We start from the raw sequence: 18,567 nt of genomic DNA, 5'->3' as shown, positions 1-18,567 counted from the left end.
CTTCTCATCTCTCTGTGAATGCACCCTTTCTCTTTTTCTTCCCTCTATCCTCCTCTCTCCCCATGCGACTCCCGTGGCCTCAATCCTTGGGGCCATTGAACTTGCCCAAGAGCAGCTTCCCAATAAACCTGCCTTTAATCTACTCTAATCTGGCTTGAACTGGCTTACTTCACCAGTGGCAGAAACAACCTATCACTCTCCTACCATGTGGAGCCCAGGGGTTAAACTCAGGCATCAGGCTGTGTGGCAAGTGCTATTATCTGTTGCATGCCAGCATCCCACCCCTTGTACTCCCAGGCTGGTCTTGAACACATACAGCTAGCTTTCCTCCTGACTCAGTTTTTGGAGTTCTGGGATTCCAGGTGTGTAGCATCCATCACTTGCTTTATCGGGCTTAACCATTTCCTTGAGCTGCAATACCCCTAGATAGAAATAAGTAATCGTAGGGTTAGCATCATATTTAAAACAAGAAGTGTCTGATGAGGCATCTTACAGTGCATGGGCAGCTACAAGGCTTCTTGGACCCGCCTGAAAGACTGGTGACAGCTCTGAAAGGACCTTGTCTGCTCTTATCCTGGACCCAGGACTCAGCCGCCTCTGGCCAGGTCAATCCCCTGCTGAGTGAAGGCCTTCAAAGGTGGACCAGGATTAAATGCTGGGAAGACCAGATTAAAGGCAAAGAAAACCCCTCAAGGCTTTTGCTTCCCTGAGGGAGAGAGTGGCCAAATCACCCTGTCCTCTGCCTCCCTGTACATCTCCATCCAGTGGCCTTTAAGCAGCTCGGTGGGTGAACCAATCTCTCCCTGGCAGCCTCTGGCATCCCTCAGGCTGCTTTTGCATCTTTTTCTTGGCTATGTGGCCCCAACTTTCAACTACATTCTTGACAAGGTTCTGAAATCCTCCATCCGTTCAAGCCACCCTCCCCTGGATTCATTTGAGCTCGTCAAAGTTAGAGTGTCGTGCCCGGAAGTGAGTGGCATGTGTGGAAATAAACACAGTATGTGCTCTAAGCTGTGTGGATCTCAGAGGCTGTGACCACTCTTGTCTGGGGCAGTTTATTTCTATTAAAATTGTCATCAAATTGTCTTTCTTTGTAACCTCATCTTACTACCAACTCATACAGCACTCTGCCAAGTGAAATCGTACTCAGACTCAGGTTTTCTCCCACAAGCTACCCTCTCCTGTCCTGTCCAGTGTACAGTGTGGATTATGTGACAGTAAGAACAGACTTCTCCGTTATCTGGCTAGAGCTGTAGGTAGTGTGGACGATTCTGAACCTCACTGGTATCCATCATCTCCGAATTCCTTCTAGACTTCACATCATCGACATAAACCATCAACTTCCTATCATATTTTCAGTCCAGTCATTGATTAAACTGAGAACAGATCTGGGCTGGGCAGACAGACTCACAACACTGCTTTTTGGGTATGCTCATCCAACCAATTATAAATGAATCCACCTTTCCCATCACCCCCCTGTACACTCTCTGGACAGCTCCATCTTCTTGTAACAACGTCCAGAGCATACCCACAAAGTCTGCTGGATGCTACCTAGGCAAGGCCACAGCAGGCCTCTCATCTCACCAGACAGGTAAGCCTAGAAGCCTGACTCCGTCTCCTGGGGTTGTTTTTCCAATAGCATTCAAAGTTCCTTGCTGAATAATCCAGTCCAGAGTTTTCCTGAGAGGACAACAAGGTTACTGGTCCAGAAAATGCAAGCTGCTCTTACCAGCCTAGACTTCTGTATGCCTCCAGTCTGCTGGCACTCACCTCCTCCACCCCGAGACCATCATGACTTTTATCTGCTAATTCTTCCGGTGTTCTGGGGCCACAGTGATGTGAAGCAGGGCTTCTGCCCCGTGTGGTGTGGGTCTTCCTAGGTTGACAGCGTTTGGTTTTCGATGGATACAGAATACAGTTACAGTACATGGTGCTTCCTGTCACTGCTCAGCCAACTCTGTCCAAACAGTAAGCCCTAGGTCTTCCCACTCCAAACCAAGTCCTTTATGCCAGCCACGCCTGCTTTCAAGATCCAGTCCTTGAATTTCAGCTGTATTTATTATTGCACCCCCCACCCCCACTTGATCTTTCAGGACAGAGTTTCTCTCTGTAGCTCTGGCTATCCTAGGATTCACTCTTCAAACTCAGAGAGCCGTCTGTGTCTGCCCCCACAGTGGCCATTATGCCCAGCAAAATCTAGCTCTTCTTGACCCTGCTACTTATATCTGCAGTGGTATAATACACCTTTAGATATTATTCATATTCCGAGACAGGGTTTCTCTGTGTAGCCCTGGCTGTCCTGGCACTCACTTTGTAGACCAGACTGGCCTCAAACTCAGAAATCCGCCTGCCTCTGCCTCCCGAGTGCTGGGATTAAAGGGGTGCGCCACCAATCCCGGCCCATATTCTTTTTAAAAACCTGAAGTGTGTGTTTCATTCTCTTCATACCTACACTGGTATCTAGAGCTACCATGCTTCCTTTGGGGTTTCCGGGAACTGTTCACGATAATACTGAGATACCACTTGTTTTGGAAAACTACTATTGTGTGGAGTGTGGATGTCCTGGTGCACATGTGGAGGTCAGAAGGCCTCTGTGGAGTCAGTTCTCTCCTTCCACTTGGACCTGGGCTTGTTGCACAGCCCAGAGCCACCTCGCTGAGGCAGAGACACCTTATACTGAGTGCGGGCTATGGTGCTTCCTCCTATGCTAAGCTCTTCATATACACCACTTCCTTTCATTTTCATAACAACCCTATAAATAGGAGTTATTTCCCTCACCTTAAAGATGAGGAAACGGAAAGCCAGAGACCTTAAGTAACAAGCCCCAAGTGCACACACAATGTGCACATAAAAGCTGGTGTAACACTTCAGCTCTTTCTGATGCTGAAACATTTTAAACACCTCCCACCACAGGGATGGGGAAATGGCTTAGCTGGTCATGTGCTGTGTTGGCCTTAGTTCAGGTCCCCAGGCACCCTTCTAAGGGGTAGGCCCCATATGGGGCTGGAGAGATGGCTCGGTGGTTAAAAGCACTTATTGTTCCCACAGAAGGTTTGGGTTCTCAGCCTCTAACTCCAGTTCCAGGGGACTGGATGCTCTCCTGCTCTCATGTGGGTACCTGTACTCATGCAGAGTTATACATACACTTTTAAAAGCATCTTTAAAGCTGGCATGAGCAGCATGTGACTATAACTCTAGCGCTGGGCAGGACGGCAGAGACAGGAGGATTCCTGGAGCTTACTGGCCAGTCTAAGCATGGGGTTCAGTGAGGGAAACAGGAAAGATTCCCAATGTCTACTTCTAGCGCGCGCACACACACATACTTTCTCACACATACACATACACTCTACATACATACACAATCTCCCATACCTTCTCCAACTTTAGAACTGTGTGGGCAAGCTTGGCCTGGAACTCCCTATGCAGCCTAGGCTAGCTCCAGGCTTCCCTGAGCTCTTACAAGAACTGCTTTCCTGGAATACAAGACTGTGCTTCTCACAATTTTTTTTGTATTATTATATGTAAGTACTCTGTAGCTGTCCTCAGACACACCAGAAGAGGGCATCACAATTTTAAGAGCTGCTTGTAGAAAAATAGATAGGGCAAGGCTAGATTTAATAAGCCACTTCTCAGATCAGTGGCTCACAGAATGCTGGTATTTTGGACTAAGGACTACAGAGGAGAACCAACTGGTTTCATTTCTGTCAGCTAGCATTTTTGAACCGGTTAATAACTCCATTTTCACGGAACACCAAAATCCCCCGAGGCTCTGAGGATGCCTCTGGGGATCAGAGGCCAGGTGCCATCTGAGAGGACTCTGGGTTTCCCCGCCCTGAGCTCTGCCTAGTCCAGCCTCTTCCTTCCAAGGTCGTGCCAGCCTACCCCATCACTGCTTGGTGGTTAGGAGGAGATCCACACTGAGCCCTCACTGCTGACAGGATGCTCCCAAAGGTCTGGCTATCATATCAGAGAGTTCTCCGCTCACCACCACACAACTCATGTAGATACCAGGGAAGCTCAAGTTCCCCTGGGGCTCGCTTTTGAGGATACAACTGTGTTTTTACCTGGAATATGTCAATGTGTTCTAAGTCTTTCCAAGGGCAGGCAGCTCACACAACAGTCTGCCTGCCTGCCTGCCTTCCTTCCTTCCTCCTTCTCCCCCCTTCTTCCTCCTTCTTTTGGTTTTGTTCTGTTTTGTTTTGATGGGAATGTTAACACTATAGCCCCAGATGGCCTTCAACTCATAATTCCCTTGGTTAACCTCTCCTGGCTTCCCGTTGCAGCTGCTGAGGTTACAGGTACGTGCCAGCGGGCTGTTTCTGCTACAGCTTAGAGCCAAATGATCCTACAAGGCTCACTAGCACAGTTCCTGGTACTCCAGGTTCCCTTCTGAGACAACACTGTCATCTGGTTAGCTGGTCTTCTGTGTCTTCCAGTTACAGTGTACGGCCAGAGCAAACACGGAGAGCTCTTCTGCTCTCTGCCTTGACTCTGTAACCTACACTGGCCCTAAAGCCAGACCTGTCCTCCTGCCTCACCCTCTCGCCCTCCCAGTGCCAGGATTGTAGGCATGTGTGACCACACCTGGCTATTCCCTGATAGAAATGGGTCTTGTGTGTGCATACAGGCAGGCCAGAGGTCAGAGCTGGGAGTCTTTCTCAGTCACTCGTCACCTTGTTTTTGAGACTGGTCTCAAAAGTCAGAGCTTGCTGATTCAGCTACAGGGGTTGGCTGGATCCCTTGATTAGAGCCTCCCTGGGGCTGAGATTACAGGCGGCTGAAGCCTGTTTTTTTTTTTTTTTTAAGATTTATTCTATTTACAATATGTGCATGAGTGCAAACGCCTGAGGCCAGAAAAGGGCACGGAGCCTCTAGAGCTATAGGGGTTGCGACCCTTCTGACATGGCTGCTGAGAACTGAACATAGGCCTCTGAAAGAGCAGTATGTGTTCTCAGCCACGGAGCCATTTCTCCAGCCACTTCCACTTTAATTTTATTTATTTCTTTTTGGCAGGGTCTCACTGAATAGTCCTGGCTGTCCTGGAACTCGCTCTGTATGCAGGCTGGCCTTGCACTCTTAGAGGCTGCCTCTGCTTCTTGAGGACTGTAATTAAAGGGGTGCTCCACCAGACCTGGCCTAACTTTTTTTTTTTTTTTTTAAAGATTTATTTATTATATGTAAGTACACTGTAGGTGTCTTCAGACACTCCAGAAGAGGGCGCCAGATCTCGTTACGGATAGTTGTGAGCCACCATGTGGTTGCTGGGATTTGAACTCTGGACCTTCTGAAGAGCAGTCGGGTGCTCTTACCCACTGAGCCATCTCACCAGCCCTGGCCTAACTTTTAAAACGTGTCTTACACGTTTATTTGAGTATGTACACATGTATACACATGTACATGTGGGTCATGGAATACTGTGGAGGTCAGAAGACAACTCCTCCCGCCAGTTGGTTCCTTCCGTCCACCACGTGGGTCCCAGAGACAGAACTCAGGTCACTTTAACTTTTGAGACTGGGTCTTTTGAACCTGGAGCTCACAGATTTGGCTACAATAGAAGGCAGTGTGCTCTAGGGATCTACCTACTCCTGCTGTCCAGTGCTGTAGTTCCAGATGTGGACTCTGCCTGGCTTTTTATTTGTGTGATGAGGATCTGAACCCAGGTCCTTAGATTCAGTCAGCAAGTACTGTACTGACTAGCCCATTGCCCTGTCCTGATACTGTTCTAATTAGAATATCTATCTATCTGTCTGTCTGCCTGTCTGTCTATCTATTGTATATGTGTGCTTGCTGCATGTGCCCATGTATGGAGGTCAGAGGACAGTTTGCCAAAGTCAAGTTCTTTCCTTCTACCATGTCCTGGGATTAAACTTGTGTTGTCAGAGTTAGAAATAAGTAGCTTTACTAGCTGAGCCATTTCATAGATCACACACACACTCACTCACACACACACACACACACACACACACACACACACACACACACACACACATTTTAAGTGGTAGGGAGACAAGGTCTCACTATGTAATTCTGGTTGGCTTGGAGCTTGCTATGAAGACCAAGCTGGCCTCAAATTCATAGGATCATCTTCCTAACAAGTTAAAGGGTTCTGCTTTTTTTTTTTCCCCTCTTCCTTCTTTCCTTCTTTTTATTAAAAAAAGAAAAAAAAAAAAAGACAGGTTCTTGTTGTGTAGCTCTGGCTGTCTTGAAACTTGCTCAGTAGACTGGTGTCAAACTCAGAGATCTGCGTATCTGCCTGATTCTGCCCCCAGAGTTCTGGAATTAAAGATGTACATCACCATGGTCCAGCAAATTTTTTGACATTTTATGTGATCAGGGTTTGCCTGAATGAATGAATGTATGTATGTATGTATGTATGTATACCAGGTGTGTGCAATATCTGTGGAGGCCAGAAGAGGCATCGTATTCCCCTGGGCCTGGAGTTAAAGTCTGCTGAGAGGCACCATGTAGGTGGGGTTTAGGAAGAGTAGGCAGTTCAGTTCTCTTAAGCAGGCAGCTGTCTCTGCAGTCCCAATGGCAGCACACCCAGGATCTGTGTATGGCTTCCACTATGGCAGCTAGGCGCCGAGCTCTCTTTCATCCCCAGCTCTCCTTCCCTGGCACCTTTGCGTGGCCACAGTAACTCTTCACATGACCGACTACATCGCTCCTTCTCACCTCTAGACCATGACATGTACTTAAAGAACACCCCCAGTCAGAAGCTAGAAAACTGAGGACTGGAGAGAGGAGACCAGGCTCCTTTCTCACAGGTCCTCATTTTCTTAAATGATTATCTTTGTGACGCTGGAGATGGGACCTAGGGCTTATGCATACTGGTCAGGTACTGTTCCTCCAGCTTAGCTGTGTTACTACTGCTTAGGTTTTGTTAGCTCTTACCTGCTGGGCCATACCTCCAACTTCATTGCTTCCTTTTCCCTTTCCCTTTCCCTTTCCCTTTCTTTTCTTTTCTTTTCTTTTCTTTTCTTTTCTTTTCTTTTCTTTTCTTTTCTTTTCTTTTCTTTTCTTTTCTTTTCTTTTCTTTTCTTTTCTTTTCTAGAGCAGGCTGGCCTTGGCCTCTGCTCTCTTATTTACTGTGTGCCTTTCTTCTCGCCGTACATCTCGCATCAGGCTCATACTTGCTCCTGCCTCCCCTGCCTCCTCATGGTGGAGACTGTGCTGGCTGGGTTTGTTTTGTTTTTGTCAATTTGACACAGCTAGAGTTACCTGGGAAGAGGCTGTAATCTCAGCTTAGAAAATGTCCCCAGCAGACCTGTCTGCAGGCAAGCCTGCGGGACAGTTTTCCTTGATTAATGATTGATGTGGATGTGGGAGGGTCCAGCCCCACTGCAGGCTATGTCTCTCCCACACTGAAGGTCCCAGGTTGTATAAGGATGCAGCCGAGAGAAAGCCAATGAGCAGCATTCCCCTACAGCCTCTACTCAGTTCCTCCGACTGGGCTCTTGCTTTGAGTTCTTGCCTAGAGTCCCCTCGGCCATGGACAGGGCAGTGTAAGATGAAACAAACCCTACTAAAGCCCTCACTTTTGGTCAGCATCTTCTCACTTTCTGGGCTTTTTCTCACCTTTTCTGTTTTACTCTTTATAATTATTTTTATCTTTTTCTTTTTAAATTTTCTAACTTAAAAAAAAATTTTTAATGTACATTGGTGTTTCGACTCCAATCTGACGTCTGTCTGATTGGACTTACAGACAGCTGTGAGCTGCCATGTGGGTGCTAGAACCTGAACCCAGGTCCTCTGGAGGGGCAGTCACTGAGGCACCTCTCCAGTCCAATATTCTAATTCTTTAAAATACTTTTGTTGTACTGGGTGGTGGTGCACACTTTTAATCCCAGCACTTGGGAGGCAGAGGCAGGCAGATCTCTATGAGTTCCAGGCCAACCTGGTCTATAGCACAAATTCCAGGATGCTAAGGCTACACAAAGAAACTCTGTCTTGAAAAAGCCAACTAACCAAACAACCACTCCCCTCCAAACCAAAACAACAACAACAACAACACCACCAACACCAAACCAGTTTGACACATGTGTTTGTTTGTTTGTTTGTTTGTTTACACGGTCAGGTGTCTTGTCTGCAGGTTTGTCTGTGAGCCATGTGCATGCCTGGTGCCAGCAGAGACCAGAAGGTAGCACAGGTCCCCTAGACCTGGAGTTCCAGAGGGTTGTGAGCCGCTGTGGGAGGCTGGGAAACAAACCTAGGTTCTTCACTGAGACGTTTCTACAGTCCTCTGCGTGTACTTATCTGTATGTGTATTATATATGCATAAGTACACACATACCATAACATGTATGATGGTCAGAGGACAACTTGTAGGAGCCAATTCATCTCCTTGTGGATCTCAGGGGTCCAACTCAGGTGTCAGGCTCAGGAGCAAATGCCTCTGCCTACTGATCACCGTCATCACCGTCATCACCATCATCACCATCATCAGGTCTTTGTTTTTTCGAGACAAGGCTTGGCTGTCTGAGGACTTGCTCTGTGGACCAGGCTACCTGGAACTCAAAGATCTGCCTGCTCTGCCTCCTGAGTGCTGGAATCAAAGTAGTGTGCTACCTCCTCCCGGCTCTTTATTGTTTCTTTGAGACAGGGCTTCTCTACGTAGCCCCATGACCTGTGTGCACACACTTACCATATATACCAGACTAGCATTGAACTCAGAGATCTCTCTGCCGCTGCCTCTTGAGAGTGATGGGATTAAAAGCATGTGTCACTACATCCTGCTTATTTATTTTAACAAACAGAGTCTGTCTGTCTGTCTGTCTATCCATCCCAGTCTAGAACTAGTTCTGCCTCAATACGCACCTGCTGAGACTCCAACTATGTGTCACCATGTTCTGCTCTGTCTCCATTTGCAGGTGTACACAGTGGAAAAGAGATGCGGCTCTTCAGGTAAAGGATCACGGTTCAAACACTGACTGGTGCTTATTCCTAGTGCCTTGATTCTACAGGGGCCGATTCATGGAGTTTGACAGTGTCTATGTAGCCCTGGTTGGCCTGAAACTCCCTATGTAGACCAGGCTTTCTTAAACTTGCAGCACTCTGCCTGCCTCTGCTCTCACGTTCTGGGATTACAGGCTTGTACTACCATGCCCTGGCTTGACTCTATACTAATAGAATCTGGGCAACGGCACTCTACTGTGTGAAGGGGGGAAACAGCAATCCCCTGCCCCACAGGTGATATGTAATACCTACTCAGCCTCAAGGACTCTCCAGCCTGGGGTTCTGCCTGTGTTCAGAGCACAGAGGGCAGGTATGCAGAATAGCTATACTTGATCTTTGCCAAAAGATCAAGGAGTGATTACCATGACAGTTCGGAAGTGGACCTAATTCTCCTCTTTGTTGTTACCACCGTCTGTATAACACGATCTATATTTACCCTTCTCACTGTATAAGGTGACTTTCCACATAGCCTAGCACACCTTCCAGTGGGAAGACGAGCCTCCTGATTTGCAGTCCGAGGTGGTTTATGGCACATGCTCCAGTCACCCTGCCTTCACAGCAGACTGGCAGCACCTAATCTATATTTCTCTCCCCTCTGGAAAGGTCTTACTTCTCCACACTCACCTAAGCAGTGCTCTCTGCCTCTATCCATGGCAACAGGGGTGGGAGGAAGAACCAAGCAGCTGAAATTCCTGCTAGCCACAGTCCTCATCCTGTGATAGTCATGACGTCTACACTGGCCACATGACTTGAGACCTTCTCCTTGGGGACACCTGGAAGCAGGACACTGGGCTTGGTGACAAATCAGAAGTGAAGTACAGTGGCCTGGCAGAGCCCCAGTGCCACCTCTGGCTTTGGCTTTTTGCCTGGGAGATCATTCCCATTGCTTTCTGATTGCTGACAGAAGCTCTGAACTTTCCAGAGAAAGAGCCACTTGTAGGCCTCTCCTCAGGTCAGGACTGAGAAAGGGTGTGAGGGAGAGGGAAGCACAGGGCCGTGTCTCACTGACAGTACTGCTGCTCTGTACCAACAGGCGGAGATGAGGGGCAATGCTGCTTCACACAAACATCACACATGCACACACACACACACACACACACACACGCACACATACACCCCGCACGAAGCTGAAAGGACAAAGGCAGGCAGAACAAGATTGTAACAGAGGTGCTGAGCTTCGGAAGATCCTCTGGCCACTCCACCTCGCCTGGCTCCTCTGACTTGGGGGTAAGGCCAGGACCCCTGTAGTCTCACGTGAGCCCGCTCTGCCCCAAGCTTTCCTTTCTCTGAGATACTGAGTCATTTCCTTTCTTCAGCTCTCACCTTTGAACCTTCCCTTTCCCTTCCCTGCAGAAATGACTCACTGCTGAAGTGTTGGGTGACACCGAAGATCAAGGATAGATGATAAAAATATTCCCGATTGTGCAACTTGGTGAAGGGGATGCAGCGTTTGCACCTCGACTCAAAGCACCAGCCAGGAACCTTGAACGATGGCCACTGCTTGGTCTTTTTGCAGAAGTGGAGCAAAGACCAGAGTCAAAACATATGTTGAGCCACGTCAGCTTTGTCCTTTCAGACGTGGCTCTGAGCACGGCAGTACAGACCTTTAGACAGCTAGGTTCACAGTGAAGGAGCCAAAACAAAGCCCGTGTTCCAGGAGCAGTGGAGGCGAGGCCCTGGCCTCTCCACTGTAGCCCTGAAGCAGGGTTCTCTCTGGGCTTGCTTTCCAGGGCAAGCGACTGTACTGTGCCAGTATCAGAACTGTGAGTGAAGCCACCGTGACAGAGAGGCTCCAGGCTGTCTGCTGCCCTAACACATAACCCCGACCGACAGCGGGGTCACGTCCAAATCTGTCCTACGTACAAAGTGGTACCCAGCAACCAGCTGCCTTCCTAGGGGGAAACTCACCTCCTTCACCCAAACCCACTGGCAGAGTGGATGAAACCAGAGAGCTCCTTCTAATTGCACTTCATGGACACCATAGGCTGAACAAAACAAGCAGCCAAAGAACAACTCCCCGGCCGGCCAGGATGAGATGGGAGTGAGGGGCAGCCAAGTCACCCCATCCAAAGACCATGCAGATGGGGGCAGAGGCCTGCACAGAGGTAAAGAGAGGAGTAGGCCTGTGTGTGTGGCTCTTACCTGCAACCCCACTATTCGGAAGGCCAAGGAAGGAGCATGGCCCTGAGTTTAGGCCAGCCTGTGCTATTGGCTACCTGTAAGTTCCCGGCCAGTTTGGGCTACAGAGTAAGACTTCCATCTTAAACAGAAATAAATATATAAGAATAAATAAGTAAAAAATAAATAGAAAGAAGGGAGGGAGGGAGGAGTGTGTGCGTGTTATGTGGAAATCTTACAGAGGTAGTATCACAACAGGAGAACTCATTCTTCAGGAAATTAAGGGGTGGGGGGAGCATCCTTACAAACTTCGGGTGCTATTTTAGACAAATAAGAGGCCTGGCTAAGCAGTGATGCTAAGCTTGCTTGCTTTTGAAAGGCCTTCTGACTCCTCAAGAGCCTTCTCTCTCACGCACATGTGCACACACATGATGCCTGTCCCTTTGGGAAGACGCAAGACCCAGAGTTGCTTATGGAACTCTCCTCTCCAGTGAGTCACTGGCTACGTGAGGACAGGGACAGGACACTGGAGGGGCAGCTTACAGAAACAGACCTTCCCCTGCACACACCTGACCACACAGGCTTGCCTGTCACCATGCCCATGGAGAGGCAGGAGAGTTAATATCAGCCTCTGGCTGAACAGGGACCTCAGACAGACAGGATGTCCCATGACTCCCACCCTGGATCCCAACAAGTGTTGGCAGGAACAGCTCTGGACCAGGCTGTCCTCATGTGGCACAAAGGGCTGCTTCCCAAACTCACCCGAGCAGGCAGTGGGAAGGGAGGCGCCAGCAAGCCGAAGGAGGCTTTTCTCAACTGATCATCTTGGGAAAAGGCAGATACAAATTTCATGGCTGGAATGCAAGGGTTGTGAAATGCTGAAGACGCCCCAAAGAGGGCCCAGGACTCGCCTTCCAGGAAGGCAGTGGGAAGAAGGCTGGCAACAGTGGGAGCGAGCAGAACAGGTTACCAGAGGGGCTGCCTTTCTGGGAAGCAGGAAGTAGGGCTCCAGAAAGAAGGAAATCCCCTGGTCCTGAGGTGGGAGATGAGCCAGAGATAGGGTTTGTTTCTGAAGAAGAAAATAAGGCCTGTGTCTAAAAGTAATTCTATAAATGAGCCAGTTATGACACAGCTCATTATTTCTAGAATCATCGGGGCTAATGAGAGGTCTTTCTTACAGTGAAATAAGCCTGGCAATCTGCTAACATGGACCTAGCTTGTCCTCGGTGCCATGTGAGAGCTTGTCCCTATTCATGCTACAACCAGTTAGTTACCTGAGTGAGATCATTATTATCTCAGAGGCACAGCCCGCATGGTCCTCACCTCACGGTCCCTGAGCACAGGGCAAGGAGGACCACACTTGTTGAGTGTGCCCTAAGCTACTTATCAGCTCCCTAGGCCTCACCCTTTTCTTCTGTAAAAAAGAAAATAGATAACAGTATCTGCTTTTTTTTTTTTTTTTTTTTTTTTTTTTTTTTTTTTTTTTTTTTTTTTTTTTTTTTTTTTTTTTTTTTTGGTTTTTCAAGACAGGGTTTCTCTGTGTAGCCCTGGCTGTCCTGGCACTCACTTTGTAGACCAGGCTGGCCTCGAACTCAGAAATCCACCTGCCTCTGCCTCCCGAGTGCTGGGATTAAAGGCGTGCGCCACCACGCCCGGCTTTAGTATCTACTTCTTACAGTGGCTTCGAGGATGAATTAAATTATACTGGTATAAACTGTTGGCTGCTATGGATGTATGAAATTAGCAAGTAGCCAATTCCCCAAGTAGGCCAGGACCCAGCGGCTGATGCTCAGCCAGATCAGCTGTTCTAAACCAATCCATCTCTGAGACCTTAGGTCAGATCCAGACCCACAAAGACCTATGCATCAGACCGCCTAGCCCAAAGTCCTGACGAAAGGAAAACTGGCCAGGCAGACCAAATAGGGCCCATGCTGTGACGGCAGCTTCCCAGGGGGAGAAGGGCAAACAGCGGTGCCAGCACATTTGGGACTGGCTTTCTCTGTCACCATCTTTATGGTGCATCTGAAACGAGGTCAGGTCCCAGGGTGGGCAGCACAGATATTACAATGGTGCTTGCTAATCTCAACTGAGCTGACCGTTGTTGAGTTGGAGACAACAGAGAGCGAGGCTCTGGGAGCTCTGAGAGCACGCTGGGGTGGTCCTAGCCGGGGAGTGAGGAGGAGAAACCACTGCTCAGCTGCTTGTTAAGTTGCTAAACAGGACCAAGAACCTCAGAGGGAGACATTGTCACCCCTCCGGATGTCAGATTTCAGCTCCTTGGGGACCTTGAGCTGCAGGGAGAGCAGATGACTCCAGACCTATTCTCACTCATGTCTTTATACCAGCCAATGCAGAGCAAAGAGTGGGGACAAAGGGGACAACCTTTTGCCAAGTACCCAGCCCATCACTTCCTTACTGCCCATTGTGGTGTCTACAGGAACTGAGAGTCCAGCCTGTGCCCCATGCAGTGTCTAGGGACACAATAGTCAGACACATAAACAAGACAGAGAATGAGATATCAGGCATGTCTCAGGTCAAAGAAGGGCAGCAAGGGGCTCTCCACGAGCTCTGTCAGAAGCCCTGGCCTTCTTTGAGAGGTGGGAGGGCCATTTGGAAGGTGACTGGCTCCACATTCCATGCGAACTACTGGAGGCTACAAGTCCACTAGTACCACTGGCCTACCACCAGTGCCAAGGAAGTCAGTGTAAGAATTCATACTTGGGGCCTAGGGAGGAGCACAGCTCTGGGTCAGGGTCCAGGCTGCAGGTGGAAAGCTTCCAGATGCCCCATGACACAGCTTGGCTATCTGCTACTGCCAGAGCAAAATCCAAGCAACTTAAAAAAGTCATTGGCTGCAGCTAAAGGCGCTGGGTAGCACTGGAGGCCTCCCCGCGCTGTTAGAGAGCTCAGGTTTTCCTGCCTCTGGGTGGCAGGTACACCAGGCAAACAGTGGCCGGAAGAGAGCCCAGAGTAACCCTGTCAGTACCCTAAGCAGCTCCCAGGGCACATCCTCAATGCTGACCAACCAGGCCTCTGCTCCCAAGTCCCTGTAGCAGCTTCCTACACTAGCTGCAGGCCTCGCCACACAGTCCGGGTCCTCTCTCTCCACACATGCTGCCTATTCCACATGCTGTGTTTGCCATCGTGTGCTGCATCACCGATCTTTCCAGGATCATGAATCAGCAACCGCAGCCTGATTCCAAACCCATGGCCATTTTCAACAAACTGTGTATTCAGTCAGATTGCACATACCATGACCGGTTTATTGTTTCATTTATGTTCCCCCAGAGGAAGGCCCTGTGCATCCCAGATGGCCCCAGGGCTTGAGGTTGACACACAGACTCCGTAGAGGGTAGGTGGATCACCCTAGTCTTGTAGGATTAGTCCAGCTCCTTTTCCACCCAAGCCCGAGAAATTTCCACCCAGGCAGGCGAGGTCCCAGCTCTGAGTGGCCAGCACCCTAGGCCACTATACTGTGCGAGAAGGGAATTCCCAGCCCTAGTCTTGCCCACCACTTTCCTTCTAACAAAGGAGGAGACAAGTCTGACCTCCGGGGTTGGCTGGTTTCTCCTAAGGACTACAGGACCCTTAGACAGGCAGCAGAGGCCTGCAAAGGACTTGCCTTCCCCTCTCTGGGCCCCAGGAAAGGCAGGCAGGAAGAAGGGCCTCAGCAGCAGGCATGCAACTCAGGGCTAGCCAGACAAGGAGGTCCCTGGGGTTGTAGCTATCAGCCAGAGCCCAGGCTCCAGGAAGGAAGGAAGGGCTACTCTGACCCAGAGTGAGATAAGGAGGGGACTGGCTTAGCACAATGGGCTCCCACAAGGCTCACAGGCCCTCAGTCAGATTTTTGTCCCAACCTGGACTCTCTTCTGTTCACACAGCCCATGTAAATATTTACTGCTGTTTGTACGCATGGTCTGCAGAGTCCCCTCTGAGGTCCTTTGCTACAGTCCACAGATCCGTGTGCCCTGCCTGGATCAGGGCTGCCTTTAAACCTACAGACTCTGGGTCCGTTCAACCAGAACCATGTACACTCCTCCCCGTCACGTAATCCTCAGGGATGGCCCCTCAGGAAAAACACCATCCTTTTGTCCTAGCCCCAGAACACAGACACTTACGGAGCCCTGTCGTGGGTGAGGCCGTTCTGTCGCTGGGAATTGATTGGTGGAAGGACAGGTTTGCTGTTAATCTCCAGTCCCCGCCTCAGGGTCTCCCGGATCTGCTCTGTGTCTGCAATGAAATCACAAAGTTGCCGGAAGGCCCTCTGGGCTCCCAGCCTGAGAGAGAGCCGAGAACAGTGGCGGCAGCGCTGGTGAGAGGCAGGGCATGGTCACACATCAGCAGGCCCAGCACTCACTCAGCAGTGGCGGCTGAAATATGAGTTCAACAAGCTTGAGATCAGCTTGGGTGGGCTACACACAATAGCACATTGCCTCCAAATAAAGGAAGAAAGGAGAAAAGGAGAGATGGATGCGCCGGCAGTACTAGTGGAGAAGGCACGACCAGCAACTTTGCGGTGTGACTTGGTACTATACAGTGAATCATTTTACAATAATTAAAAAACAAACATTGCTGGGCATGGCGGTACATGTGCGTAATCCCAGCACATGAGCACGTGAGGCAGGAAATGAGAAGCCAGCTTACGCTGCAGAGAGCAAGAGAGCCTGTCTGCGGGGTAAACAAGAAACAAGACAGCAGCGATGACTGCAGCTGCGGACATGACCGCCAGCCTCTCTAAGGCATTCCTCTGTCAGAAGCAACTGGATGTGAGCCCCTGACACGAGAGAGAGAGAGAGAGAGAGAGAGAGAGAGAGAGAGAGAGAGAGAGAGAGAGAGNGAGAGAGAGAGAGAGAGAGAGAGAGAGAGAGAGAGAGAGGGAGAGAGAGGAAGGAAGGAGAAAGGAAAGAGGGAATGAGGAAAGAAAGAAAGAAAGAAAGAAAGAAAGAAAGAAAGAAAGAAGCCAGCCAGGTGCCACGGTGCTTCTGAAAACACTGCAAGGAGGGGGGGGGGGCTCGGAGGAGGAGGCGGCTCAGGAATTCAAGGTCATCCTTAGCTACACAGAAAGTTAGAGGTCAGCCTAGGCTACATGAGACCCTATCTCCAAAGTAAACCAAGTCAGGTATTTTATTCAAGGCCAAAGGCATTTTATTCTTTGATAAATGAAAAAGAAGAACTGAGAAAGGAAGAAGACAGAAAGCCTTAAACAGCCATGTATATAAATGGCCACTTTTCCTTTGGCATTAGCCAGGGACAGCCTTAGCAAAACAAAACTAAACAAAACAAAAATCCCCACAAGTCCTTCTGTAGCCAAGACCAGCATGGGAGCGTCCAACAGGACAGCCACATCCTCCTTCTCCGAGAGCTTACCCAGAAGGCAGAGGGAGCATGCTGTCTTGCCACAGCCCCTGGGACTACAGAGGAGGGCAGTGTGGGGCTTCACACTCGGGCCCCTCTCATTAAAAGCCCAGGAAGGTTCAAGGAGAGAGGTTCTCAGGCTTGGCATGGCCTTCAGGCCAGAGCTGGGGTCTGTGTCAGTTCTGTGGTGGTGAACATATGCTGTCGTGTTTTGGGTGGACTGTGTACATTTTCTGTTAACTATTCCATGGTTCACACTCACATACATGAGGTCAGATTCCAAGGAGCAGAGTGTACACACAGTTCCCACTGGCGTGTTTGAAATGCACACAGGAAATAGCTACAAACAGGCCAATAACGCTCATATATAGTTCACCCACATTGGAAAAATTCATTTGTCAGAAAATAATCAGAGTGGGCTGCCATTTAGTTAGAGACTTGTCCTGGGGAGCCTGGAAGGAAGGGAGCAAGGCAAGGGAAGGCCTCAACCTTTGCCAGACAGCCTCCGAGGCTGTGTGCCGAGGCAGATGCTCCGGCTATCCTCTTCGTCCTCCGGAGGCCGGCTGAGGTCATCCCAGGCACACTTGGCACTGACGCCGCTCAGGTTAGAACCGTCTGTCTCAATGCCTTTGTCAACTCTCTCCTGCTTGAAAAGAACCAAAGAGTCAGAGTGCCTTCAGTGAACTCGTGTGCCCCAAGGTTACTGCCCCTGGCCCAGCCACTCCACTTCCAGTATTAGCCCTTGTAGGTGCTGAGCATGGACAGCTGCTATAAGATCAGGGTCTCATTGACCTTGTTCTGTTACAGGCACAACGGCCCCTGCCAGCCCCTGGACTTCTCTGGGAACAGGGTTGGGGAAGCCAGCAGGAATGAGCCTTGGACACTTCCTTCCCACCAACATCCAACACAAAGGCCATTGTGCATCTTTCAGCCCTGACAGCTGTGGCCCTCAGAGCTGATGGAGGAGACAAGACCTATTTCTCTAAGGAAAGGTCGAAGGCTTCCCCTCTTCCTGATCCTCCAACAATGATCATACATACCCCACCTCACCCCCTACAGGAGTTAGGGTGTAAGCCCGCCCTGACTTGGGAACCCATACCTGCAGTTCTTCATTATAACAGCTAGAGGGGGCCATCGCCCCAGAGCAGAAGTGCTCCCTGTGCCTCGGTGACAGCTAACTTTGGCAGAGGTCTCTGGATGGGGTTCGTTTCCATTTCCTAGGCTGCAATAGGGGTCTGAAGGGCAGTGACGGGTGCACACTTCCCCAGAGGCCTTGCCTCTGTGTAGACATTGGCACGCTTCAGTTTAAACTTTCTCCAAATGGCCTCAAGGAAGAGTTGTACTCAAAACATCACTGGATTTTCTGGTAAAACTTAATTCTGTGGTGCTGGGCTTTGGATCAAAGGTCATCTGGAACCTTGTCCATAAACAGCCACACAGGCCAAGTAAGCCTCCTGTGAAAAACTCCTCAGAAGCCCCCATGTCCCTGTGCCAGTCCGTCCCTCTCCGGGGCTCCTAGACAAGCGCATTGTTCTATGCCTTGGTCACAGATGGTCTCCTATCCATAAGCCACCCGTTCTTCTCTCTTCTGCTGCTTTTGCCGCCTGGATGAGGCAGCAGGCAGCAGGCAGGACACAGCTCTAGCTGTTTCAGGCACAGCAGAGGGGCTGGAGCTGCTTGGGAAGAACCTGAGTTTTCTCGCCAGCAGCTGCCCTGAGACCCTCAGGGGAAGAGTCTGCTTGCTCTACTAATTCAGGGGACCAAGTCTTTTCTGAGTATAGGAGATAAACAAGAGCCTACAGAGCCCCATGCTGTTTCCCAGCATGGCTGCAGAACAAGGCTTAGGGGATGAAGCCTCCATGGTTCTTACATAAGCAGAAGCCATACAGAAAGCAGGTTCAAAGTAGAGATACCCCTGGCATCATTGAGACCATTTCAGGGTTAAAGGTACCCAGAAAGTGGAGGAGCCTCATGTGTAAAGGAAGAGGCTGTGTGCCCCAGAACTCACAGGTTGGTAGCAAAGACCCCATAGGTCTGCAAACTACGCACCACTGTACAATTTGAAGTGCCTAGTCACTGCCATGGCCTGCCTTACAGGCTGTGGGAGCCTTACAGAAACATGTTAAGTTCAGAGATGGC

At 49.7% G+C, this 18,567-nt stretch overlaps 1 protein-coding gene across 2 annotated transcripts in view; it reads right to left on the bottom strand.

Moving 5' to 3' along the window:
• Sufu (SUFU negative regulator of hedgehog signaling) overlaps nt 1-18,567 on the bottom strand; it is a 91,392-nt gene that overhangs the window by 19,121 nt on the left and 53,704 nt on the right. The window contains exons 7-8 of one of the 2 annotated variants that reach the window (XM_021151827.2): nt 16,918-17,071; nt 15,192-15,303 (exon numbers count right to left, since the gene is read on the bottom strand). In XM_021151827.2, the coding sequence (XP_021007486.1) occupies nt 15,192-15,303; nt 16,918-17,071 (266 nt within the window). Of the gene's footprint in view, nt 1-15,191; nt 15,304-16,917; nt 17,075-18,567 lie in introns of both variants that reach the window. The other variant, XM_021151826.2, reaches the window with a different exon arrangement.

Source organism: Mus caroli, chromosome 19, assembly GCF_900094665.2.
Source record: "Mus caroli chromosome 19, CAROLI_EIJ_v1.1, whole genome shotgun sequence".
Taxonomy (NCBI): domain Eukaryota; kingdom Metazoa; phylum Chordata; class Mammalia; order Rodentia; family Muridae; genus Mus; species Mus caroli.
This window is presented reverse-complemented; position numbering and strand designations above follow the sequence as displayed.